At 38.7% G+C, this 18,242-nt stretch overlaps 1 protein-coding gene and 1 long non-coding RNA gene across 2 annotated transcripts; both read left to right on the top strand.

Moving 5' to 3' along the window:
• Positions 1–302: 302 nt before the first annotated feature.
• Positions 303–5,816, top strand: LOC143848281 (KH domain-containing protein At4g18375-like). The gene is made up of 8 exons (XM_077357182.1): positions 303–460; positions 1,713–2,321; positions 3,381–3,815; positions 4,090–4,347; positions 4,461–4,733; positions 5,015–5,079; positions 5,227–5,282; positions 5,467–5,816. The coding sequence occupies exons 2-7, from the start codon at positions 1,740–1,742 to the stop codon at positions 5,255–5,257; spliced, it is 1,644 nt and encodes a 547-aa protein (XP_077213297.1). The 5' UTR covers positions 303–460; positions 1,713–1,739; the 3' UTR covers positions 5,258–5,282; positions 5,467–5,816.
• A 3,881-nt stretch (positions 5,817–9,697) lies between these two features.
• Positions 9,698–16,152, top strand: LOC143849149 (uncharacterized). The gene is made up of 2 exons (XR_013235573.1): positions 9,698–15,327; positions 15,427–16,152. It is a non-coding gene; the product is annotated as an uncharacterized LOC143849149 (long non-coding RNA).
• The last annotated feature ends 2,090 nt before the right edge of the window (positions 16,153–18,242 follow it).

The raw sequence follows: 18,242 nt of genomic DNA, 5'->3' as shown, positions 1-18,242 counted from the left end.
TCTGTGAAAATATCTACCAAATTTGATTGTTAGATCAGGAAAACTTTGTCTATGAATTGTAGCGTCCAATATATGAAGAAAAATGAGAAAAAAAATAGCGGGGCCCACATAATTAGTGATCACTTACCAATAAAAATCTGATGGAGTGGCATTATAAAAAATTGGGGGTGTGGGTATCATTCCCGAACTTTATCATTAATTTTCTTTTTATCCGACGAGTCTTACGCCCCAAGGCCCTCAACACTCTCGGTATGGCCGTATTTTAAGTGGCCTGTTTTATTTTTTTTCCCGTAGCAAGGGCATATCAGTAATTTTGAATAAAAGCGGTGCAATTTCGGCAAGTCGAGGTCAAAACCCTAGAAGGCTTGAACCCAAATATATTCGAAAAGGCGGTTACTCTGTCTGTCCCTCTCTAGTCTCTAGTATGATGTTTTTAGGGTTGGTGGAGAAGCTTTTTAAGGTACGATTTTTCCTCTATCGGGTCGACGAGTCTTCTTCGTTATTTAATTTCTAGTCGATGTAAATTTCGTCCACTTCTGTTATGATTTAGTCTTTTTTCAGAGTAGTTTCTTGCCATCTCTTTATATTTTGGAGTTATGTTGTTGATTTAAGCCTCTGCAAATGCCAATGGTTGAATGGAACCTTACAATGAGCCTTTAAAATAAAGATTTGAGGTGTTATAAGATGCAATCTCTATCAGTGTTTTTAGAGACGTGTGGATTGCCCGGTCTTAATCATGGGTTTAGAATTTCGGCCGAAATATGTTACATTGAATTGGAAATTTACGCCCGGAAATTTGATGTAAATTTGAAATTTCATTTTAAGAGGTGTATCACCTATTTGCAAGATTTCCACCAAAATTTACATGATTTTCACCTAATTTTAAGAGAAACTAAAATATTTCCACCGAGTTTTACAAGATTTCAGCCGGAATTTCAACTGAAACTGAAATATTTCGATTTCCATGATGGTCGGAACCAAATTTTAAAACCTTGGGAACCGGTTGCTGGGCTCCATGTCTTGCACATGGTGGCCAATGGTTTATCTAAGGTCACTGGCTGCTCAGTTACAACCTTGGAGTTAGTCTAAGTAACCTGCTTGATTTTATGCACCGAGCAGAATTAACTAATTTCTATGCATAAATTTAGAGAGCACGGGCCTTAAAATTTTGATGCGAAGCTTTACAAAATGCCCATATCTCAGTTCCATAACAATCTTTGTTAGTTAGGTAAGAGATGTTTTGGGCATTTTAGCATGATATGTTATGGGCTCTTTAGTTTGTTTACTGCATTTATATGTTTTTCTTATGAGGAATGCTAGACTCACAGGAGCCCTTGAAAAAAAAGCAGGGAAAGGGCGCCCTCATTGGTCAAAACCCATAAAGATGGCGCAGAAAATCACGGTCATAACTGTCATAAAGGGATTTTCACCAATGAGAACGCCCTTTCCCTATTTTTTTGCTAGGGCTCGTGTGAGTCTAGCATTCCTCTTTTCTTATTATTCAAGGACTGAACCCGGCTAAAAGTTTAGCTTGCTTTGCTATTCATTATCTGTATTGGTCAAGTCAGCAGGTGAGGGTTTACTCTTACATGCTTCTGTAGATATATTTCTGTCCTTTTTTTTTTGAAAGCATTATATGCCACCGTCTTGAGTTTATACTTGATGTAAGACAGTACTCAGCTTATTTTTCTCTTCTCTCGTTCCTCATCCAGGAGTGAATATCAAGACATTTCCCCATCATGGCCGGACAGAGAAATAATTATGGTAAACGATCCCATGCTCAACATGACTACACTGACACTGGAGGAAGCAAGAAAAGATACCCCGCTGATGAGAAAGAACAGCATGCTCCTGGGCCAGATGATACAGTTTACCATTACTTGTGTCCAGGTAGGAAGGTAGGAAGCATCATTGGGAGGGGCGGCGAGATTGTTAAGCAACTGAGGCAAGAGAGTCAGTCCAAGATCAGGATTGGTGAGACCATACCAGGCTGTGAGGAGCGTGTTGTAACCATATTCAGTTCTAGCCAAGAAACTAATGCCTTTGACGATTCTGGCAACTTTGTTTGCCCGGCCCAGGATGCTCTCTTTAGGATACATGATAGGCTTGCTGCTGATGAGGTCCCGGGTGAAGAAGACACTGATGGGGGATCTAGCAATGTTACTGCTCGTCTGCTTGTGCCGTCAGATCAGATTGGATCTGTAATTGGGAAAGGTGGGCAGATCATTCAAAATATACGCACTGAGACCGGTGCTCATGTTCGCATTCTAAAGAATGAACATCTGCCTCCTTGTGCCATGGGTGGTGATGAGCTCCTTCAGGTACTGTGGCTCATTTGTACTGAGGGATTCACTTTTATGCCTTAAGTTGCAATTCTCTTGTTTATTTGAATTTACAAGATAATGCTAGTCAGTTGCATACCATTCAAAAAAATAAAAAATGCTAGTAGGTTGCATATATCTGAAGTATGCTGAGAAGCTATGTCAGAAATATCTCCGATATTTTGAAAATCATATGTTTTTATCGTGGCATTTTGATAAAGGATTGGGTAGCGTCCATCGCAGAAGTCATTTCGCGGAGCATTCTGGAAATATCATGTTTTTATTGCGACATTTTGATAAAGGGATTGGCTAGCATCCATCGCAAAAGGCATTTTGCGGAGCATCTGTTGCACGAGAGAGCAGCCACCTCAGATGAATTAAATGAGTAAGACAAAATCTGAGCCTATTTGGCTGCTCCCTCATGCAACGGACGCTTTGCGAAATGTCTTCTGCGATGGACGCTATCAAATCCCTTTGAGAAAATGACAAAATCCCAAAATAATTCTGAGATTTTAAAAATATAGCGAATCAGAAATATCATGATAATATTTTTATGATATTTTATTTTATATTTTTTTCTTAAATTTTATATTTTTATTTTTTTAAATAATATTATTTTTATCATTTTTTTCCTGATGTAAACCCAAAAAATAAAATAAAAATTAATATATCCTGAGATTTTCCCTTGCCGAGAAATTCCCGATTACGATATTCGTGACATAACTGAGAAGTTAGTACCACTATCAGCACAGCTTCACAGACCCAATGTCACTTTTAAAAAAAAATTCTGGTACTATTGTGTACAATTTGTTTATTGCGACAGATATTCTTTTATGCATTTGTTAATTTAACACATGTTTACCATCATGGTTTAATATTTGTGGAAGATTTTTCATGTTGGGTTTTTGAGGAACTTGCATGTTCAAAACATCTTCCAATATTTAGCATTGATTGACAGAGCTGTTTCCTGTTTTTGAGCCCCTCATGTCCCCAATTTTTCTATTCTATCTTTTGATTATTAGTGCTGATGAATTTTACTCAAATTGTGTTTGGTGTCAGATATCCGGGGAAGCCTCTGTTGTAAAGAAGGCTCTTTATCAAGTTTCATCTCGTCTACATGATAACCCTTCTCGATCAAAGCACCTGCTCAATTCATTCATGCCTAATATGTATCAGTCTGGTGGTCAGTTTGTGGGTCCAAATGTTGGTGCCCCTATTGTTGGTATAACTCCACTAATGGGTCCATACAGACGATACAAAGGTGACACTGGAGCTGAATGGTCTTCACATCCCTTTTACCCTGCTCATAGGGATGAAAGCCCTGGGAAGGAGTTCTCTCTTCGTCTGGTGTGTCCAATTGGGAATATTGGAGGTGTGATTGGCAAAGGTGGTGTTATTATCAAGCAAATCAGGCAAGATTCTGGTGCATTTATCAAAGTGGATAGTTCTGCTGCCGAAGGTGATGACTGTTTAATATCTATCTCAGCCTTGGGGGTGAGCATTGCAATATCTTTCTCTCTGTATATTTCTTTCCGCAATCTATGATATCCAAGGTTTGAAATTTCAGTTTTGGTGGAAATATCAGTGTAAATCTTATAATTTCGGCCGAAAATTTTAAATTTCGGTTTCGGTTTTAAATTTTGGTCCTGGCCGAAATCCGAAATTTCGGACCGAAACTTCGGATTTTGGCTGAAATTTAAAACCATGAAGGTATCTTCTTTGGCATACTTGTGTTCTGTTTCTAACAACTCAATCTTGTTCCTTTCAGTACTTTGAAGATCCGTTCTCTCCGACTATTGATGCAGCAGTCCGTTTGCAGCTCAGATGCAGTGAAAAAACTGAAAGGGAATCTGGTGAACCTTCATACACGACTCGCCTACTTGTGCCTAATTCATGTATTGGCTGCCTGATTGGTAAAGGTGGGGCCATCATCTCTGAGATGCGGAGACTCACAAGAGCAAACATTCGGATATTTTCAAAGGAGAACCTTCCAAAAGTTGCCTCTGAAGATGATGAGATGGTTCAGGTAAGCTCATTGTTGCTTTCACATATAGTGAATCAACTTATTGGGATTAGACTTGTGTTGATTTGCATTTGACAGAAAAATTCCTAACATATTTTAATGATATTGATGTTCAGATAAGTGGAGATATTGATGTTTCTAGGCATGCTCTTGAACAAGTAACGACACGGTTGAGAGCCAATTTTTTTGACAGGGAGGGTGCTTTGCCTGCATTGCCTTCAGCCCTTCCTTACATTCCTATGTCCAGTGATGTTTCAGATGGTTCAAAATATGGAGGCAGGGATAGCAAAACACATGGACGTGGTGGGTATTCTTCGTATTCTGGCGGATATGGTGGTTCTGGTGATGTGCCTCATTCTGACAACTATGGAAGCTATGGTGGTTCCCAGGTAACATCCTCTATGCACTTTTGTTCAAGATATTGGGTTTATTTGCAAATTACAGTTAGATTATAGTCTCAAATCTCAATTGTCAAATGGGTTACTCTTAAGGTTTTGATTCAGATCTAATGTGCGTTTGATAATTTTTTATTCTTTTCTGTACTTTGGTTTTACATTTATTCTTGCCTTGTTGACTGACTTGGTTTGCTTAAAAATAAAAGCAAACTTGTCTGGCATGTCTCACTCTCATTTTCCTCATACGAGTTAATGTTTCTACTTTTCATCTGCAGAGTGGTGGTGGCAGTGGCTACGGAGGTTATGGCGGATACTCATCCGGCCGATCTGCTAGTACTGGGTAAATAGTTTTTTTTTTTGTGATAATTCTCATAGTTCTGTTTTTTCATTTTATCTCTCATATTTAGGAAGCATGTGTCACACTTCTTTCTTTTTAGTTGTAATTTGTTCATCTACCTCGAGCCTGACACATACCTTGTCTTATCAGGTTATCTGGTAAAAAACGTCATGGTTATTAGGTTTCTCGACAATTAAGGTCTTCAGGTAGACCATTGTTCTCCCTTACAGTATTTATCCTATGGATTAATTTACAAGTTGCTTAGATTTATGCTAATCACTTAATAGTTTTGCCGGTTTTACTATCTTGACGTAGCCAGCCCACCTATATTTAAATTTCTAATGCTCCATTTTTTTTACCTTTGTTGCCTTTCCCTTCCTATTAAAACAGTTGAGATCTATGAAGCCCGGAGCCAGCCTACTCTGACTTTTGACGAAGCCTCAAGCCTAGACCTGAAGACCAGACGAAGAAACTTATGGCCCACCTTGGAAGCTTTGTTTAGGAGGACCAACCGACTAACACTATCTCGCAGTGTTATATTCAAATCCTCTTCTGGCCTTGACATTTTATTACCAAGCTTTGATATTGTGTGCCCTGAGGGACTATGTAGTCAACCCACCCTTATGTTTTGCAGCAAATTTATTCACTTTTTTAGTAAAACTCCATGTACTTCGGAGCTCATGACTATAGCTTCCTTTGCAGCTCTAAGCGTGTTAATGAAGTATTAAACTCAGATCTCATCTTTTATGTGTCTGACTTTGGCATGGAAGCCTGTTATTAGAAACTCGTGGATTGTAGGTTATAGTGCCTTGAAAACTCTAGGTCATGCTGTGGCGAGTTCTGCCTTGTGTTGAAAACGTCAATTTAACCAAGTGTGGTAATTTATGTTGATTGCTTACACGTGTATTTTGTACTCCTGTAGATATGTTCCCCACATTTGCATTGTACATGATCTGGTCTAGGTAAAAAAGGGACTCATTGACGACTCTGTTGTGCTTCTTTTTAGAACTCCCCTGTGTTGTTAAAATCTGCCTCCATGTAAATATGAAGTTATTTTGAAAATGACGGGGCTTCGTGTAACATCCAGTGATAATTGAACATGGGATGGAATTAACTGTGCTAGTGTAAATTTTGGAATTGCAAATTTGTTAAATGGTAGGTGGGTTTGTCTTGTTTTGTTGGATTTTCAGGTCATTTGTGTATTCTAGTGTAAGACAGTAAAATGACAATTAAAGCTACTTTGGGAGCAAAATCATTTCGGGGACATTATTGGAATGCAATCTATAACTGGGGTAGGTGTGATGGTCCATGCTTGCCTGCTCTAATCAGTTTTTACAATTCTCACCTTGATTGGAAGTGGTTGGCATCCTACTAATTTTGCAGGTTTCCAGTTGTATTGTTTTTTCTTTAGAAGGGGAGCTTGTGAATCGCTCTTTGCTGAGACTCCAGGTGAATATATTGATCCGAGATGATTGGATGAATTAATATAACTTTTATAACCTTCCTATATGCTTCTCCTACTGCAATGACTGTTAATTTATTTGCTTTCAAAATTCATTCATTATTTCTTGCTCGATTTGCATCTGATGTTATTGTCCCTATCTGCAAACCTAAAGAGGAAGGAGGTCTCAGGATCAGAAAACTCAAAGAGGTTAACGCTGCTCTTCAAATTAAGCTTTGGTGGAATCTAATCCAAAATAATCAATCCCTTTGGAAAGCCTAGGTTCAGTCAAAATATGTCAGGAATGGTAATATTTGTACGATATGAATGCCTGCAAAGCCATCAGAAGCATCTTAAAAGCCAGAGAAATTTCGAAAAATAATATTTGCTACATCATTGGTAAAGAAGATGAGATCTATTTGTGGCGTCAACCTTGGCACCCAAAAGGAGCTCTTGAAACACAATTCTCTAGAAGAACTGACTCCTCTCTTGCAAGCCTAAATAGCCTGCTTGATGTTCATAAGGATGGTGAATGGCATCCAATCCTAAACACAATCTGGTTCAAGGAGGAAAATCTTTTTTTTGGAGGGAGGTATGTTCCATAATGTTCATATAAACAAGCATATTTGGAAGCCCTCTCAACTCAACTCAACTCAACACAACTCAACTCAACAAAGCCTTTGTCCCAAACTAGTTGGGGTCGGCCAAAAGAACCGTTTAGAAAAATTTCATGAAGAAGGTGAAAGGAATCCACCCGGCTCTAATCCTGGCTCTAGTTGGGTCCTTCTCTACGTGGACCAGTTTCTTCCATTCTATCCTATCCAAGGTCATGTTCAATGTTCCCAGCCTCAAGTCTTTTCTCACCTCTTCTCAGTGGAGCATCCAAAGGCCTACGTTGGATATGTCCAAACCATCTTAAGCGGTGCTTTCTCATCTTCTCCTCAATTTGGAAGCCCTCTACTAATGGCAATTTCAGAACCCGAAATGTGTGGGAGGAAATCAGACAAAAGAATCAGCATCTCCCTTGGACAAAGACAGTTTGGTTTAAGGGGCACATGCCATTATTGTCTGGAAGGGTATCCAATGTAAACTTCTGACGAGAAATCATGCGGTTCTAGTTAGAATGCAAGTTGATGACAAGTGCGTGCTCTGCACTACGGAAAAAGTGTGTTGATCATCTTTTCTTCAATTGCAGCTACACCTCTGTGGAGAATGGGATATAGAAGGAAGCCTAAAAGAAGCATAACTGAGAAAGAGAACTAGATAAGAACTCATTGGCCTAGAAAAGAATCAGTCCTCTGCTGCCATCGGAATTGCTTTTGGCTCTGCTATCTACCGGATATGGAAGGAAAGACATCAAAGAGTTTTCAGAAACAAAACTTCACACGAGACGGTAATTCTAAAAGAAATCTTCGAAGTCAAGCATCAGATCAACAACATCTCCTTACTTGAAGAGGACCCTCCAGACAGAAAGCAGATTGCCGAAAACTTTGACTAGAAATTTTGCCCAAAAAAATCGAGTCGAGGAAATGTGATGGATTCCACCAGACGAGGATGAGTTTAAACTAAATTCTGATGCTTCTTTAATTGATGATGGTGGTGGGATTGGGGGAATAATCAGGGGCTCGGCGGGTAAGGCTATCACAATATTTTCTCATAACACAGCAGCAAAGCGATCTTTGAATTAGAGATTGAGGCCATTCTTGCTGGAGTAAATCTCGCAGTAAACCAGTGCATCAAAAAATTATGGATTGAAGCCAACTCCATGTTTGCGGCTAATGCCCTAGCTGGGAAATCAGACCCCCCCCCCCCCCCCCCCCGCGACAATGATCCCGCTGATGAATACAACAAGAGAGAGACTCAGGCACATGGCGCATTTCTCATATATGGAGGGAAGCAAAGTCAGCCGCAGACTTACTCTCAAAGACAGTGACCCTTGGAAAGGACTGGACATACCCTTTGTTCTCACCACTCCAGACGTTCTCCTTATCCTCCATACGGATAGAGGTGTGGAAGAATACCAGCGCCTAAAAGATCTTAACTTTGTGAGTTTTTTTCCCTTATTTCTTTGTTCTCTGGTGGGGGTCTTGCCTAACCCCATCTTAACTTTCCAAAAAAATTAAAAAAAAATAAAAAAATAAAAATTATATATATATATATATATATATACATATGAGAAAACATTTCCTACACACTTGTGTAGGTAAGTTACCTACACACTACCTTAAAATACAGTGGGGGCCCACATTGTTTGGGTGATCCAAACCATTCATTTGAATGGTCCTCACATAGATAGGGTGTCCACAAAAAATCAGATCCATAGGATCATCCCAACCATTCAAACTATGGAGGCAAAAAATGGACTAATTTGTGAAGGTTTATACACGTCCATTTTACCTCCACAAATCGTAGGGTTGGGATGATCCTATGGATCTGATTTTTTGTGGACACCCTATCTATGTGAGGACCATTCAGATGAATGGTTTGGATCACCCAAACAATGTGGGACCCCACTGTATTTTAAGGTAGTGTGTAGGTAACTTACCTACACAAGTGTGTAGGAAATGTTCTCTCTCTCTCTCTATATATATATATATATATATATATATATATATATATATATATATATATGAGGAAAAGGATTGTACGCTCGACCGTACCTAAAGTTAGGTACGGTAGAGTGCCAAATCACATGGGTCCCCCATTTTTGGTGGGCATCTAAACCATTCTTTTGCAAGGCCCCATCATAGATAGGGTGCAGACCAAAAATCAGCACCATTGAATCATCCTAACCCCTCCAAAACTGGAGGCCAAAATGGGCAGATTTGTGGACAAACACTGTCTGTCCATTTTGGCCTCCACAAATGGATGGGTTAGGATGATCCTATGGAGCTGATTTTTGGTATGCACCCTATCTATGATGGGGCCTTGCAAATGAATGGTTTAGATGCCCACCAAAAATGTGGGACCCATGTGATTTGGCACTCTACCGTACCTAACTTTAGGTACGGTCGAGCGTACAATCATATACCTCATATGAGGAAAAGGATTGTACGCTCGACCGTACCTAAAGTGTGTAGAGAACTCTCTACACATATGTGTAGGAACCGTTTTCTCATATATATATATATATATATATATATATATATATATATATATATGAGGAAAAGGAGTGTGCGGTCGAGCGCACCTAAGCTTAGGTGCGGTCGAGGGCCCAAACACGTGGGTCCCACATTTTTTGTGTTGATCAAAACCATTCATTTGCAAGGCCCCATCATAGATTGGGTGTGTACAAAAAATCAGGTCCATTGGATCAACCTAACCCCTCCAAAAGTGGAGGGCAAAAATGGGCAGATTTGTGGCAAACGGTGTCTGTCCATTTTGACCTCCACAAATGGATAGGTTAGGATGATCCTATGGAGCTGATTTTCCGGGCACACCTTTGGCAATTTATCTTTAAAAAAATAACGGCCCTCAAACATGACCTAAAAAGTGTTTCAGTAAGGGTGCTGATATTGCCACTACCTTGTTTCAATGTTAAAAGCTTTGATCTGAACAGATGAGCGTTGTTGCCTGTAGAGGCAGCAGAGATACAAAGGTAGCGTTAGAGAAAATGATCAGTCTTCGTACCATTGATAGGTTAAAGTAATTTTCTTACTCAAAGGATCCCATTAATATTATCCTTGTACAAAATGCAGGAGTATTATCATCATTTAACCAAAGGTAAAACTTATCCCAACCAACACTAAAGAGAAATAAATAAATAATAGAAAAAAATAAAAAAAAATAAAAAAGATTACTACTGTTTTAGAATTTTGACACTAACAAAAGGAAAAAGATAAAAAAATCATACTAAAAGTGCTCTCTCTCTCTCTCTCTCTCTCTCCCCTTCCCTTCCCTGAAAACCTTGGTTAAAAACAGTTTGAAGAGCAATGCAAAGGTTTGAAGTGTTAATTTTGGAGGATTAGGATATTTGGCTAAAATGTAAGTAGAAAAATATCAAGAACAAAAGATGCAATCAAAGCAGAAGACAACATTACTAGTTAAACTAACATCCTAATTAATTATTAACCTAATCAGAGTGTGTGTGTCTAACCTCTGCTTATAACAGAAAATAGTTGTATGGCAAAACACAGAGGAATGGATTAACAATCAAAGATATGAGTGGGTTGTAAATGTATCATAAGGGTGTTCAAGTTGGTATGTTATAAACCTCTACATCGATACTTTAAGATGTTTTTTATATGTTTTGTTAATACTACTACCACATCTTTACAATTATCACTTGTTTTGAGTTTTATCCCTCCTAATAGTAAGTTTTTACGTAAATAAAACATTATACTTAACCTATTGAAATTTTAAATGTGTTACTTGTTGAAACCATATTATTATGTAAAAAGCTAAAATTTGAGAATTAATTTTTAGACACAAACTTTTATTGGACTCAAAACTGGGCTTACTTTTTTAGTACGATAATCAAATTCTGTACTCAAAAATCAATTCTTGAAATCCAAAATGAACTGTCGAAACTATTCACTTTCCAAAATAGTAAAATTGCTATTTTGAGTTTGACTTTTATTGGTGTGCCATTTAAAACTCTCTTTAAAACTTTCACAACGAATAAAACTCCATTTTTTTTTTAGGCAAACATTTTAAACATGTTTAAAATGCATTTTAAAAGTTTTAAACACTTTTTTGGGCCAGCTTTCCAATTTTACCCCACCATATTTTGTAAATGATACAATTTTAAATTCATTTTCTAGTATTTCCGTTTTTTTTACTACTTTTTTTTTGAACTAGTGCCGTATTAAACTCGAATTTTTGCCGTCCCATTTTTTTGGCGAATCACGTATTGCTAACTATGGTCCGGACAAAAGAAATCCAGTCAGCTTTGTTTGCATAATTTCGTTCCCATATATTTCTCCGACGAGGAAAGGGTTCCTGCTAACGTTAGCAGCTAAGCTTAAACATGGTCGGGCCCAAATTGCTGGGGGATCCAAAGCATTCTTTTGGGAGGCCCTTTCATGGATAAAGTGTCCACAAAAAATCAGCCCCATTGGATCATCATAGGGTGTCCATTTGTGAGGTGAAAAAATGGGCATATTAGTGGACAAACAATAACCGTCCATTTTCACCCTCACAAATGGACATCTTATGATGATCTAGTGCAGCTGATTTTTGGTACACACCCCACACACCCCTTCCATGATGGGGCCTTTTCAAAAGAATGCTTAGGATCAACCCAACAATGTGGCCCCACCCTTGTTTTATGCTAACGTTAGCGGGAACCCTTTCCTCTTCTCCGACAGTTAATCTTGTGATAGGGCTATATATATCATTAGATAAAATATTTTAATCATTTTCAAGAGATTTAGATATCTTGACTAGTTTTCGTGGGATAAGTGTGGTTTGTAAATCTTAAGTGAGTATTTTCGTAATTTCTAAAGAGATGTGAGTACCTGTGGTCATTTTCTCGTGAGACGGTTATTTTTGTCATTTCAATGAGAGAGGAGTATTTTGGTCACTTTCCTTGTGAAATAGGTATTTAGTCACTTTCCGTGAGATTCACTACTTTTTTTGCCATTTTCCATGAGTTATAGGGCCATCAGGATACATGAATTTTATAATCCAGCATTTGTAAAGGATTTTACAAGCTAAAACCTGGATTTTATAAGTTAAATTTTGGATTTTAAAAGCTAAAATCTGGATTTTTCATGTAATATATAATTTAAGTACCAGTTATAATTGTTCGGCTGGCAGGGCATATCTCATTTTAGCCTTTGGGAGAATGGGAAAGAATTAAAAATTGGATGGGAAGATCCTATAAAAAAATTGGGAAGATCCTGTTCGTCGAGCAAACCCGTTTATTTGGATACGCAAAAAAAATTGCAAGGAAATAAGCCACAAATAGTAGGGTTGCAACTCGGGTCGGGCGGGTAAGGTTTTCCATAACCCCACCCTACGCGAGAAATTATCTCGGGTCGGTTCGAGTCTTTATGGGAAAACCCGAGATTCATTAACCCGAACCTACACAAGATAGTTTCTCGGGTTGGGTCAGGTCAAGTTTTTAATGTTTAGCTTAATATAGTAATTAATTTCATAGATGATAGAAAACAACAAATCTTCACACGAAAAATCTCTAATTTTAAGTTGTCAAGTGCATATTAAGAAGTAAGAGGAATGATGTGGATGTATGGAATAACATCAGCAGAATTGAACAAGGCAAATAATCATAGAAAAGTCCCACTGAGATCAGTCAGGCACCAAATGAATCTCTAAAGATAGAATTTTTAATAGAAGGAAAATGGTAGATACATGATTAAAAACCCAAGAAATGGGAAAAGGGAAAAGGGAAAGTTAAATTTCTTCTGATACATGAAGATTGCCTCTTCTTTTCCTGTACTGTTATTTGGATAATGAAAATTTATACACGGGCCGACAAATTATACAAACTACTAGTAACTTACTAGATTTTCTTTCTGGGCCAACAAATTATACAACCTACTAGTAACTACTAGTTTTTCTTTCTGTACTGTTATTTGGGTATCTTGGGGAAAGGCAATGAAGCATGTGAGATATCAGGGGTAATAAATGAGAAAGGGGTTCTTGAACTGAAAGGTCTCCAAATTTTGGAGATTGAAAGGTGCTGTTAAGAAAAAAAATATGTTACACGGAAGATAACCCTCCTAAATACTGATTTTTGGAGTGAGGAAAACGTAGTATTTAAGGCAGTTAGTAGTTTAAGCTATTTTCAACTTTTCTGCAATATTTTTTTAATTTTCTTCTGCAATATGCTGAGTTTTTCAGCATGTCCGGAGATCGGCCAATGTGGCAGCCGACTCTCTGGCTAAGAGTGGAGTTTCTCGGGCCGAATTGGAGTGTTTTGACTATCTCCCCCCTTGACTTATTGTCTTGCTATTTTCTTTGCTCATTGTTCCGCAAGGACCATCTCGGTTCTGCTTACTCATACATATAAATGTATATTCTGTTGCCTCCTTAAAAAAAAAATATGCTGAGTTTTTGCATGGGTGCCCTTCAGTTTAGCATTCCTCAATCCATTAAGTTTGCATTTTTGCAGTGGGGAAATGATATATTCGCCCCCTTTTCTTCCATGGGAGAGCCCCTTGTAGTGTAAAAGTGTAGTCATATATCCACTAGAGGGAACTAAAGGGGCGAATGATTTGCAGCTGGATCCTCATTGGAGTGGTTTGTGGCATATTTTCAACTACTTGCCATCATCAATGTGCAGATCCTTCTATTGTAGTGGATATGCTACCAATCCATCGAAAACTCATTGTGTTTTATGCAAATATTTGAAGCAATGCTCAAACGATACGAAATCCATGTGAAATCCTTTGATATCAGGTCATATACATGTCAACCACAGCCAAATGAAACTAGGAAAGCCACTAAAATGCAAAACCCAAACAGAGTAACTTTCAACCCAAACAAAATTCTGGGTGAAAGCCTAAACACAGCCAAATGAAACAGTAAGCAAACATGACTAGGAAAGCTAAATGGTAGTAAAATGGAAAAAGCCAAACAAAATCACACTTATGCCGGTAACAAAATTTTGGGTGATAGCCCAAGCTTATATACCTCACTCAAGGTCGATCATTGTAAGCAAGGGACTCAGGATCAGGGTATATTTCCCGAGTACTAGTAGTCGATGGCGAAGATTGAAACGTACTCGCCTCTGCGTTGCTTGTCGTCGTAAAAGGAGATGGCATGGGAGGAGCTGTGGGGTTGGGAAAGAAGGGATAGATAGGAAGAGAATGAGAAGCGAGTCTGGGAGTGCGAGTGGGGGAAGGAGAATCAGCATGATCTGTGGGGATGGGGAACGAGAAGAGACCAGCGTAGGAGACATTTCACGGGCCATGAGAGCAATCACCATGTATAAGACAAAATCTGTTGAAAAGTGATCCTATGTGGCTCACTCTCATGCACTAAAATGGCTTCTGCGATGGTCCCTAGCAAAACCCGAGACAAACTGGCGGTACTTGAAAGCATGGGTGTAAATATCAAAACAGTGCCATGTTGCTGATGGAATCTATAGAGGGTTAGATCAACCGTCTAACATTCAGATCGGAGGGTTAGGATCCACCTATGGAAATGATTTTTGGGGCACAACTTATTTAGGCTGTGGCCCATCTAATGGACGGTTTGGATAATCCTATGGTGCGAGCCATACCATACTTTTAATAAAGTGAGGAGTTCCCACATCAAAATACAGTAGTGCTGATAACATTTCCCCTCCTAAAACATAAACAAATGGAAGGAAAAGAATCATCTACATTTCAGAAAAGGAATGCAAATGATCTTTTCATTTTGGATTTTTTCCAGCACGGATTTTTTATCTTGCAATCCAAACATGGCCAGCTATGCATTTTAACCATGGTTTTAAATTTCAGTTTCAGCTAAAATTTCAGGCTTATCGAAAACCGAAATTTCGGACAAAATTTGCTGGCTTATCGAAAACCGAAATTTCGGACAAAATTTGCTACTAGCGCACGAAACGGCCGTTTTTTGGGACGAGGGCGAAATTTCGGTAATTCCGTTCGAAATTCTGTAACGGAATAAAAAAAAATTATTTTATTACAAGTTTCGACGAAATTCTTGAAATTTCCGAAATTTCAACGGGTTTCGGTCATGATTTTAACACAGTAGATTGCTGATACAATGTCTAGATAGAGTTTTCTGATTTTATTGAGGACAGTTCGTCTGAGGCAACAAGGCTACAGACAACCACCATGCGAACATGCATAAAAAGTTCGACGTATCTATTACCCTTTGCAACAGTGAGGACCCAGGTATGTTAATTTCTAACTTCAGAAAAGACTTTCTTGCAATCCCAAATATGATATTCTAATTCTCTTATCGTTTAACATTTATTGTGGTTTTCTCCTCAGGAAAATGGTTGGACAAGAATTGAGGAGTAATGCAATGGAAACAACTTGGTGCGTGAGAGAAATTATAATTTGGATTTGAATCCTTTCATCAATGCCATTTCCTCAAACACCATCTCCAAATCAGAACAGTATGACAATGTTTGGTTGGAGTATATCAAAACAAAATTAAACATCCATCAAAGGAAGGCTTTTGAATTTCCCTCGAAAATCATAAAACATTCGTCTGTAGAATTAGGCGGTTGTGCTTGAGATATCATATGTGGTCTGCTATCTGAAGTTATATACCATAAAGCGGCCTACCACTTGCTCCAAAGATCACACTATTCCTGGTACAGAGAATTTGAGAAATGGGAGGCTTCAGTTCCTATTTACCAAAGACATAACTGCAGAAAATACCAAATACATACTTGCAGAAACTACAGAAAGGAAAAAGGGAATGCAAAGCTGCAAAGAAAGTGTGAATCTACTGGAGACCTCAAGCTAACCCTTGAAACGATGCACATTCTGGCAATTCGAGTGTCCTTCACGTGAGCTACTCATCTTTTTTCTCTCGAATACAGAGATCTAGTTAATAGATGCCAAAGAGGTCTAAGTGTCCCATTTGCAAAGGAGATCAACTTAAAACTAATTTTACTTGTAAAGAATGACCGACTTGGTGGCATCCACAGAGGACCCAAGTCTTGTACTGTAGCACCCAGATATGCAAATTTTTCCTTGCGTGTGATCTTCTATGTATGCATATATTCAAGAAGAGGCTGTTTCAGACTAAGTGCGTTGCCAAAAATAAAATCAGCCATACATACATACATAGAATCAGCCAAAAATAAATTACATACATACAAGCTGATTTTATTCTATGTATGCATATATGAGATATGTGTAAGTAAGGCGGGAGACGGTCGAAGAGGCGCAACGGAAGCCTTAAAACCAGTAAAACAAAAATTTCGGCCTGATTCCCGCAATCACACGGACCTAGTTACTAGATGCTATTGGTTAGGAATAAAAATTCAGAAGTATAAGAATACTTTACAAAGGTGTTGTGATTGCCCAACCGACAATCTCTGCAAGATTCACTCCTCGCTTGGTCGGCTCACCCTTCTCAAAGGTGCGGACTCCGGAAGTTGAATTGGCGGATTCCCGGTTATTGATCGGACTTAAGGAGGGATGGAGAACTCTTCTCCGCTTCTTCTAAAAACAAATTTCAGCAGCAATCATACTGGATTGCTAATCTATTGCTCATGTATTTTGAAATGAATACTTTCACTCATTTTAACAAGGGTGGAAACCATATTAAAACATTAGCCTTGTTATTTTAATAAGGGTGGAAACCATATTAAAACATTAGCACTTATTTAACAAGGGTGGAAATCATATTAAAACATTTGCCTTGTTATTTTAACAAGGGTGGAAACAAATATGTTGTGTCGGTCACCATATTAAAACATGTCCACTTATTTAACAAGGGTGCAATTGTGTGGGTGTGCGCACCATATGATTTGGTGCTCCTCCTCCCTATATCTCATATAGGTGATCATATCCGTCCGTTCAAAAGATAAAATCCAGATCCCGGATCATCCAACGATCCTTATGGGACAAGCAAGTAATGAGTGGGATCGACGCAGGGATCCGACGGCCTATCCTGCGGAACCCATGATGGGCCCCACTGCGACTATGCCATGTAGCAACCACAGTCGCACTTAGGTAAGTGGCCCCCACCAGGACATTACCCTGAAGATGACCGTCAGATCATCTAATACCCATAATCGTATCATATACGTATGTCCTACCTCCACTCTTCATTTACTGGGTTGGGCACTACGGGGGGTGGACACTTAGTACCCCCTGGGCCCACCCAATGGTATACCTTTCAGTCTAGTAGCTCGGGCCCACAAATGCATTTGTAAATTCTTCCGAAAATATATCTTATATAATTTGAAAACATTTTGACAAACTATTTATCAAATCACCTGGCCAGGTATTTTCAGAGGCATAAACTAAGACTGAAACTGTAAATGACTTTTCTCTAATTAAAGAGGTAGAGGATTCCTTGTTGGGTATCCCTATTGACCTCGAGGGTCACCCTATGACCCAGCACTATCCGTAAGAAATCCCTAACCAGGAACTACTTTGAGATAGACCAAAGTCACAGAGTGGGCTCACAGATCAATATGACTCCTCAGGTCGAAGGACATATAAGGGTCCTGTTTGAGTAGAATCGCTTTATCCAATTTTCTGTCCACAAGCTATTCTAGAAAAGATCCTATTCAGTGCATGAACCATTCAAAGCACCCATTCTACCTTGCTTAGGGTTCCCTACCCCAGTGACCGAGATAAGTCACCCCAATTCGTGTATGGAGGCAAGATCTGATGCTGGTTGTGTACAGGAGGAGGTGTCCAGCCTCAACCCCAACCAGGAACCTTTTAGGTCTGCAAAGAAAACGGAGTGTCATATCTCCCCGATCCATAGGATCTGTGAATCCATGAGCATGACACCTCCTATGATGCTACCTAAGGACAAATGTGTGTTAATGAGCCCGTCACACACATTCCAATATAAGTACCCATGGATGTCATGAAATGATGATATTATTAATAAATATGACTCAATGCATCAAACACTGGCTTTTAGGGCATACATTCTAACAATATGTACAAGTTTTATGCATCTGAAATATGCAAGCACACAGTGAAAACAAAAACAAAGATTTTTGAAAGAAAAAAAAAATTATTCAAAACTCAAAAAGTCGTACATAGGGGACAAGTCGTGCCCAGCATCATACAGTCATGATTTGATATACAAAAACTTACATCCCATA

Source organism: Tasmannia lanceolata, unplaced genomic scaffold (assembly GCF_043159265.1).
Source record: "Tasmannia lanceolata isolate RefF3 unplaced genomic scaffold, GAP_Taslan_0.1 ptg000016l, whole genome shotgun sequence".
NCBI lineage: Eukaryota > Viridiplantae > Streptophyta > Magnoliopsida > Canellales > Winteraceae > Tasmannia > Tasmannia lanceolata.
This window is presented reverse-complemented; position numbering and strand designations above follow the sequence as displayed.

What these genes read in the sequence shown, in the direction of transcription:
- LOC143848281 (XM_077357182.1), top strand. Translation starts at nt 1,740, where the DNA reads ATGGCCGGACAGAGAAATAATTATGGTAAACGATCCCATGCTCAACAT. An exon ending in GTGGTGATGAGCTCCTTCAG is followed by an intron (nt 2,322 to 3,380) that starts GTACTGTGGCTC and finishes GTTTGGTGTCAG; the next exon opens with ATATCCGGGGAAGCCTCTGT. An exon ending in TATCTATCTCAGCCTTGGGG is followed by an intron (nt 3,816 to 4,089) that starts GTGAGCATTGCA and finishes TGTTCCTTTCAG; the next exon opens with TACTTTGAAGATCCGTTCTC.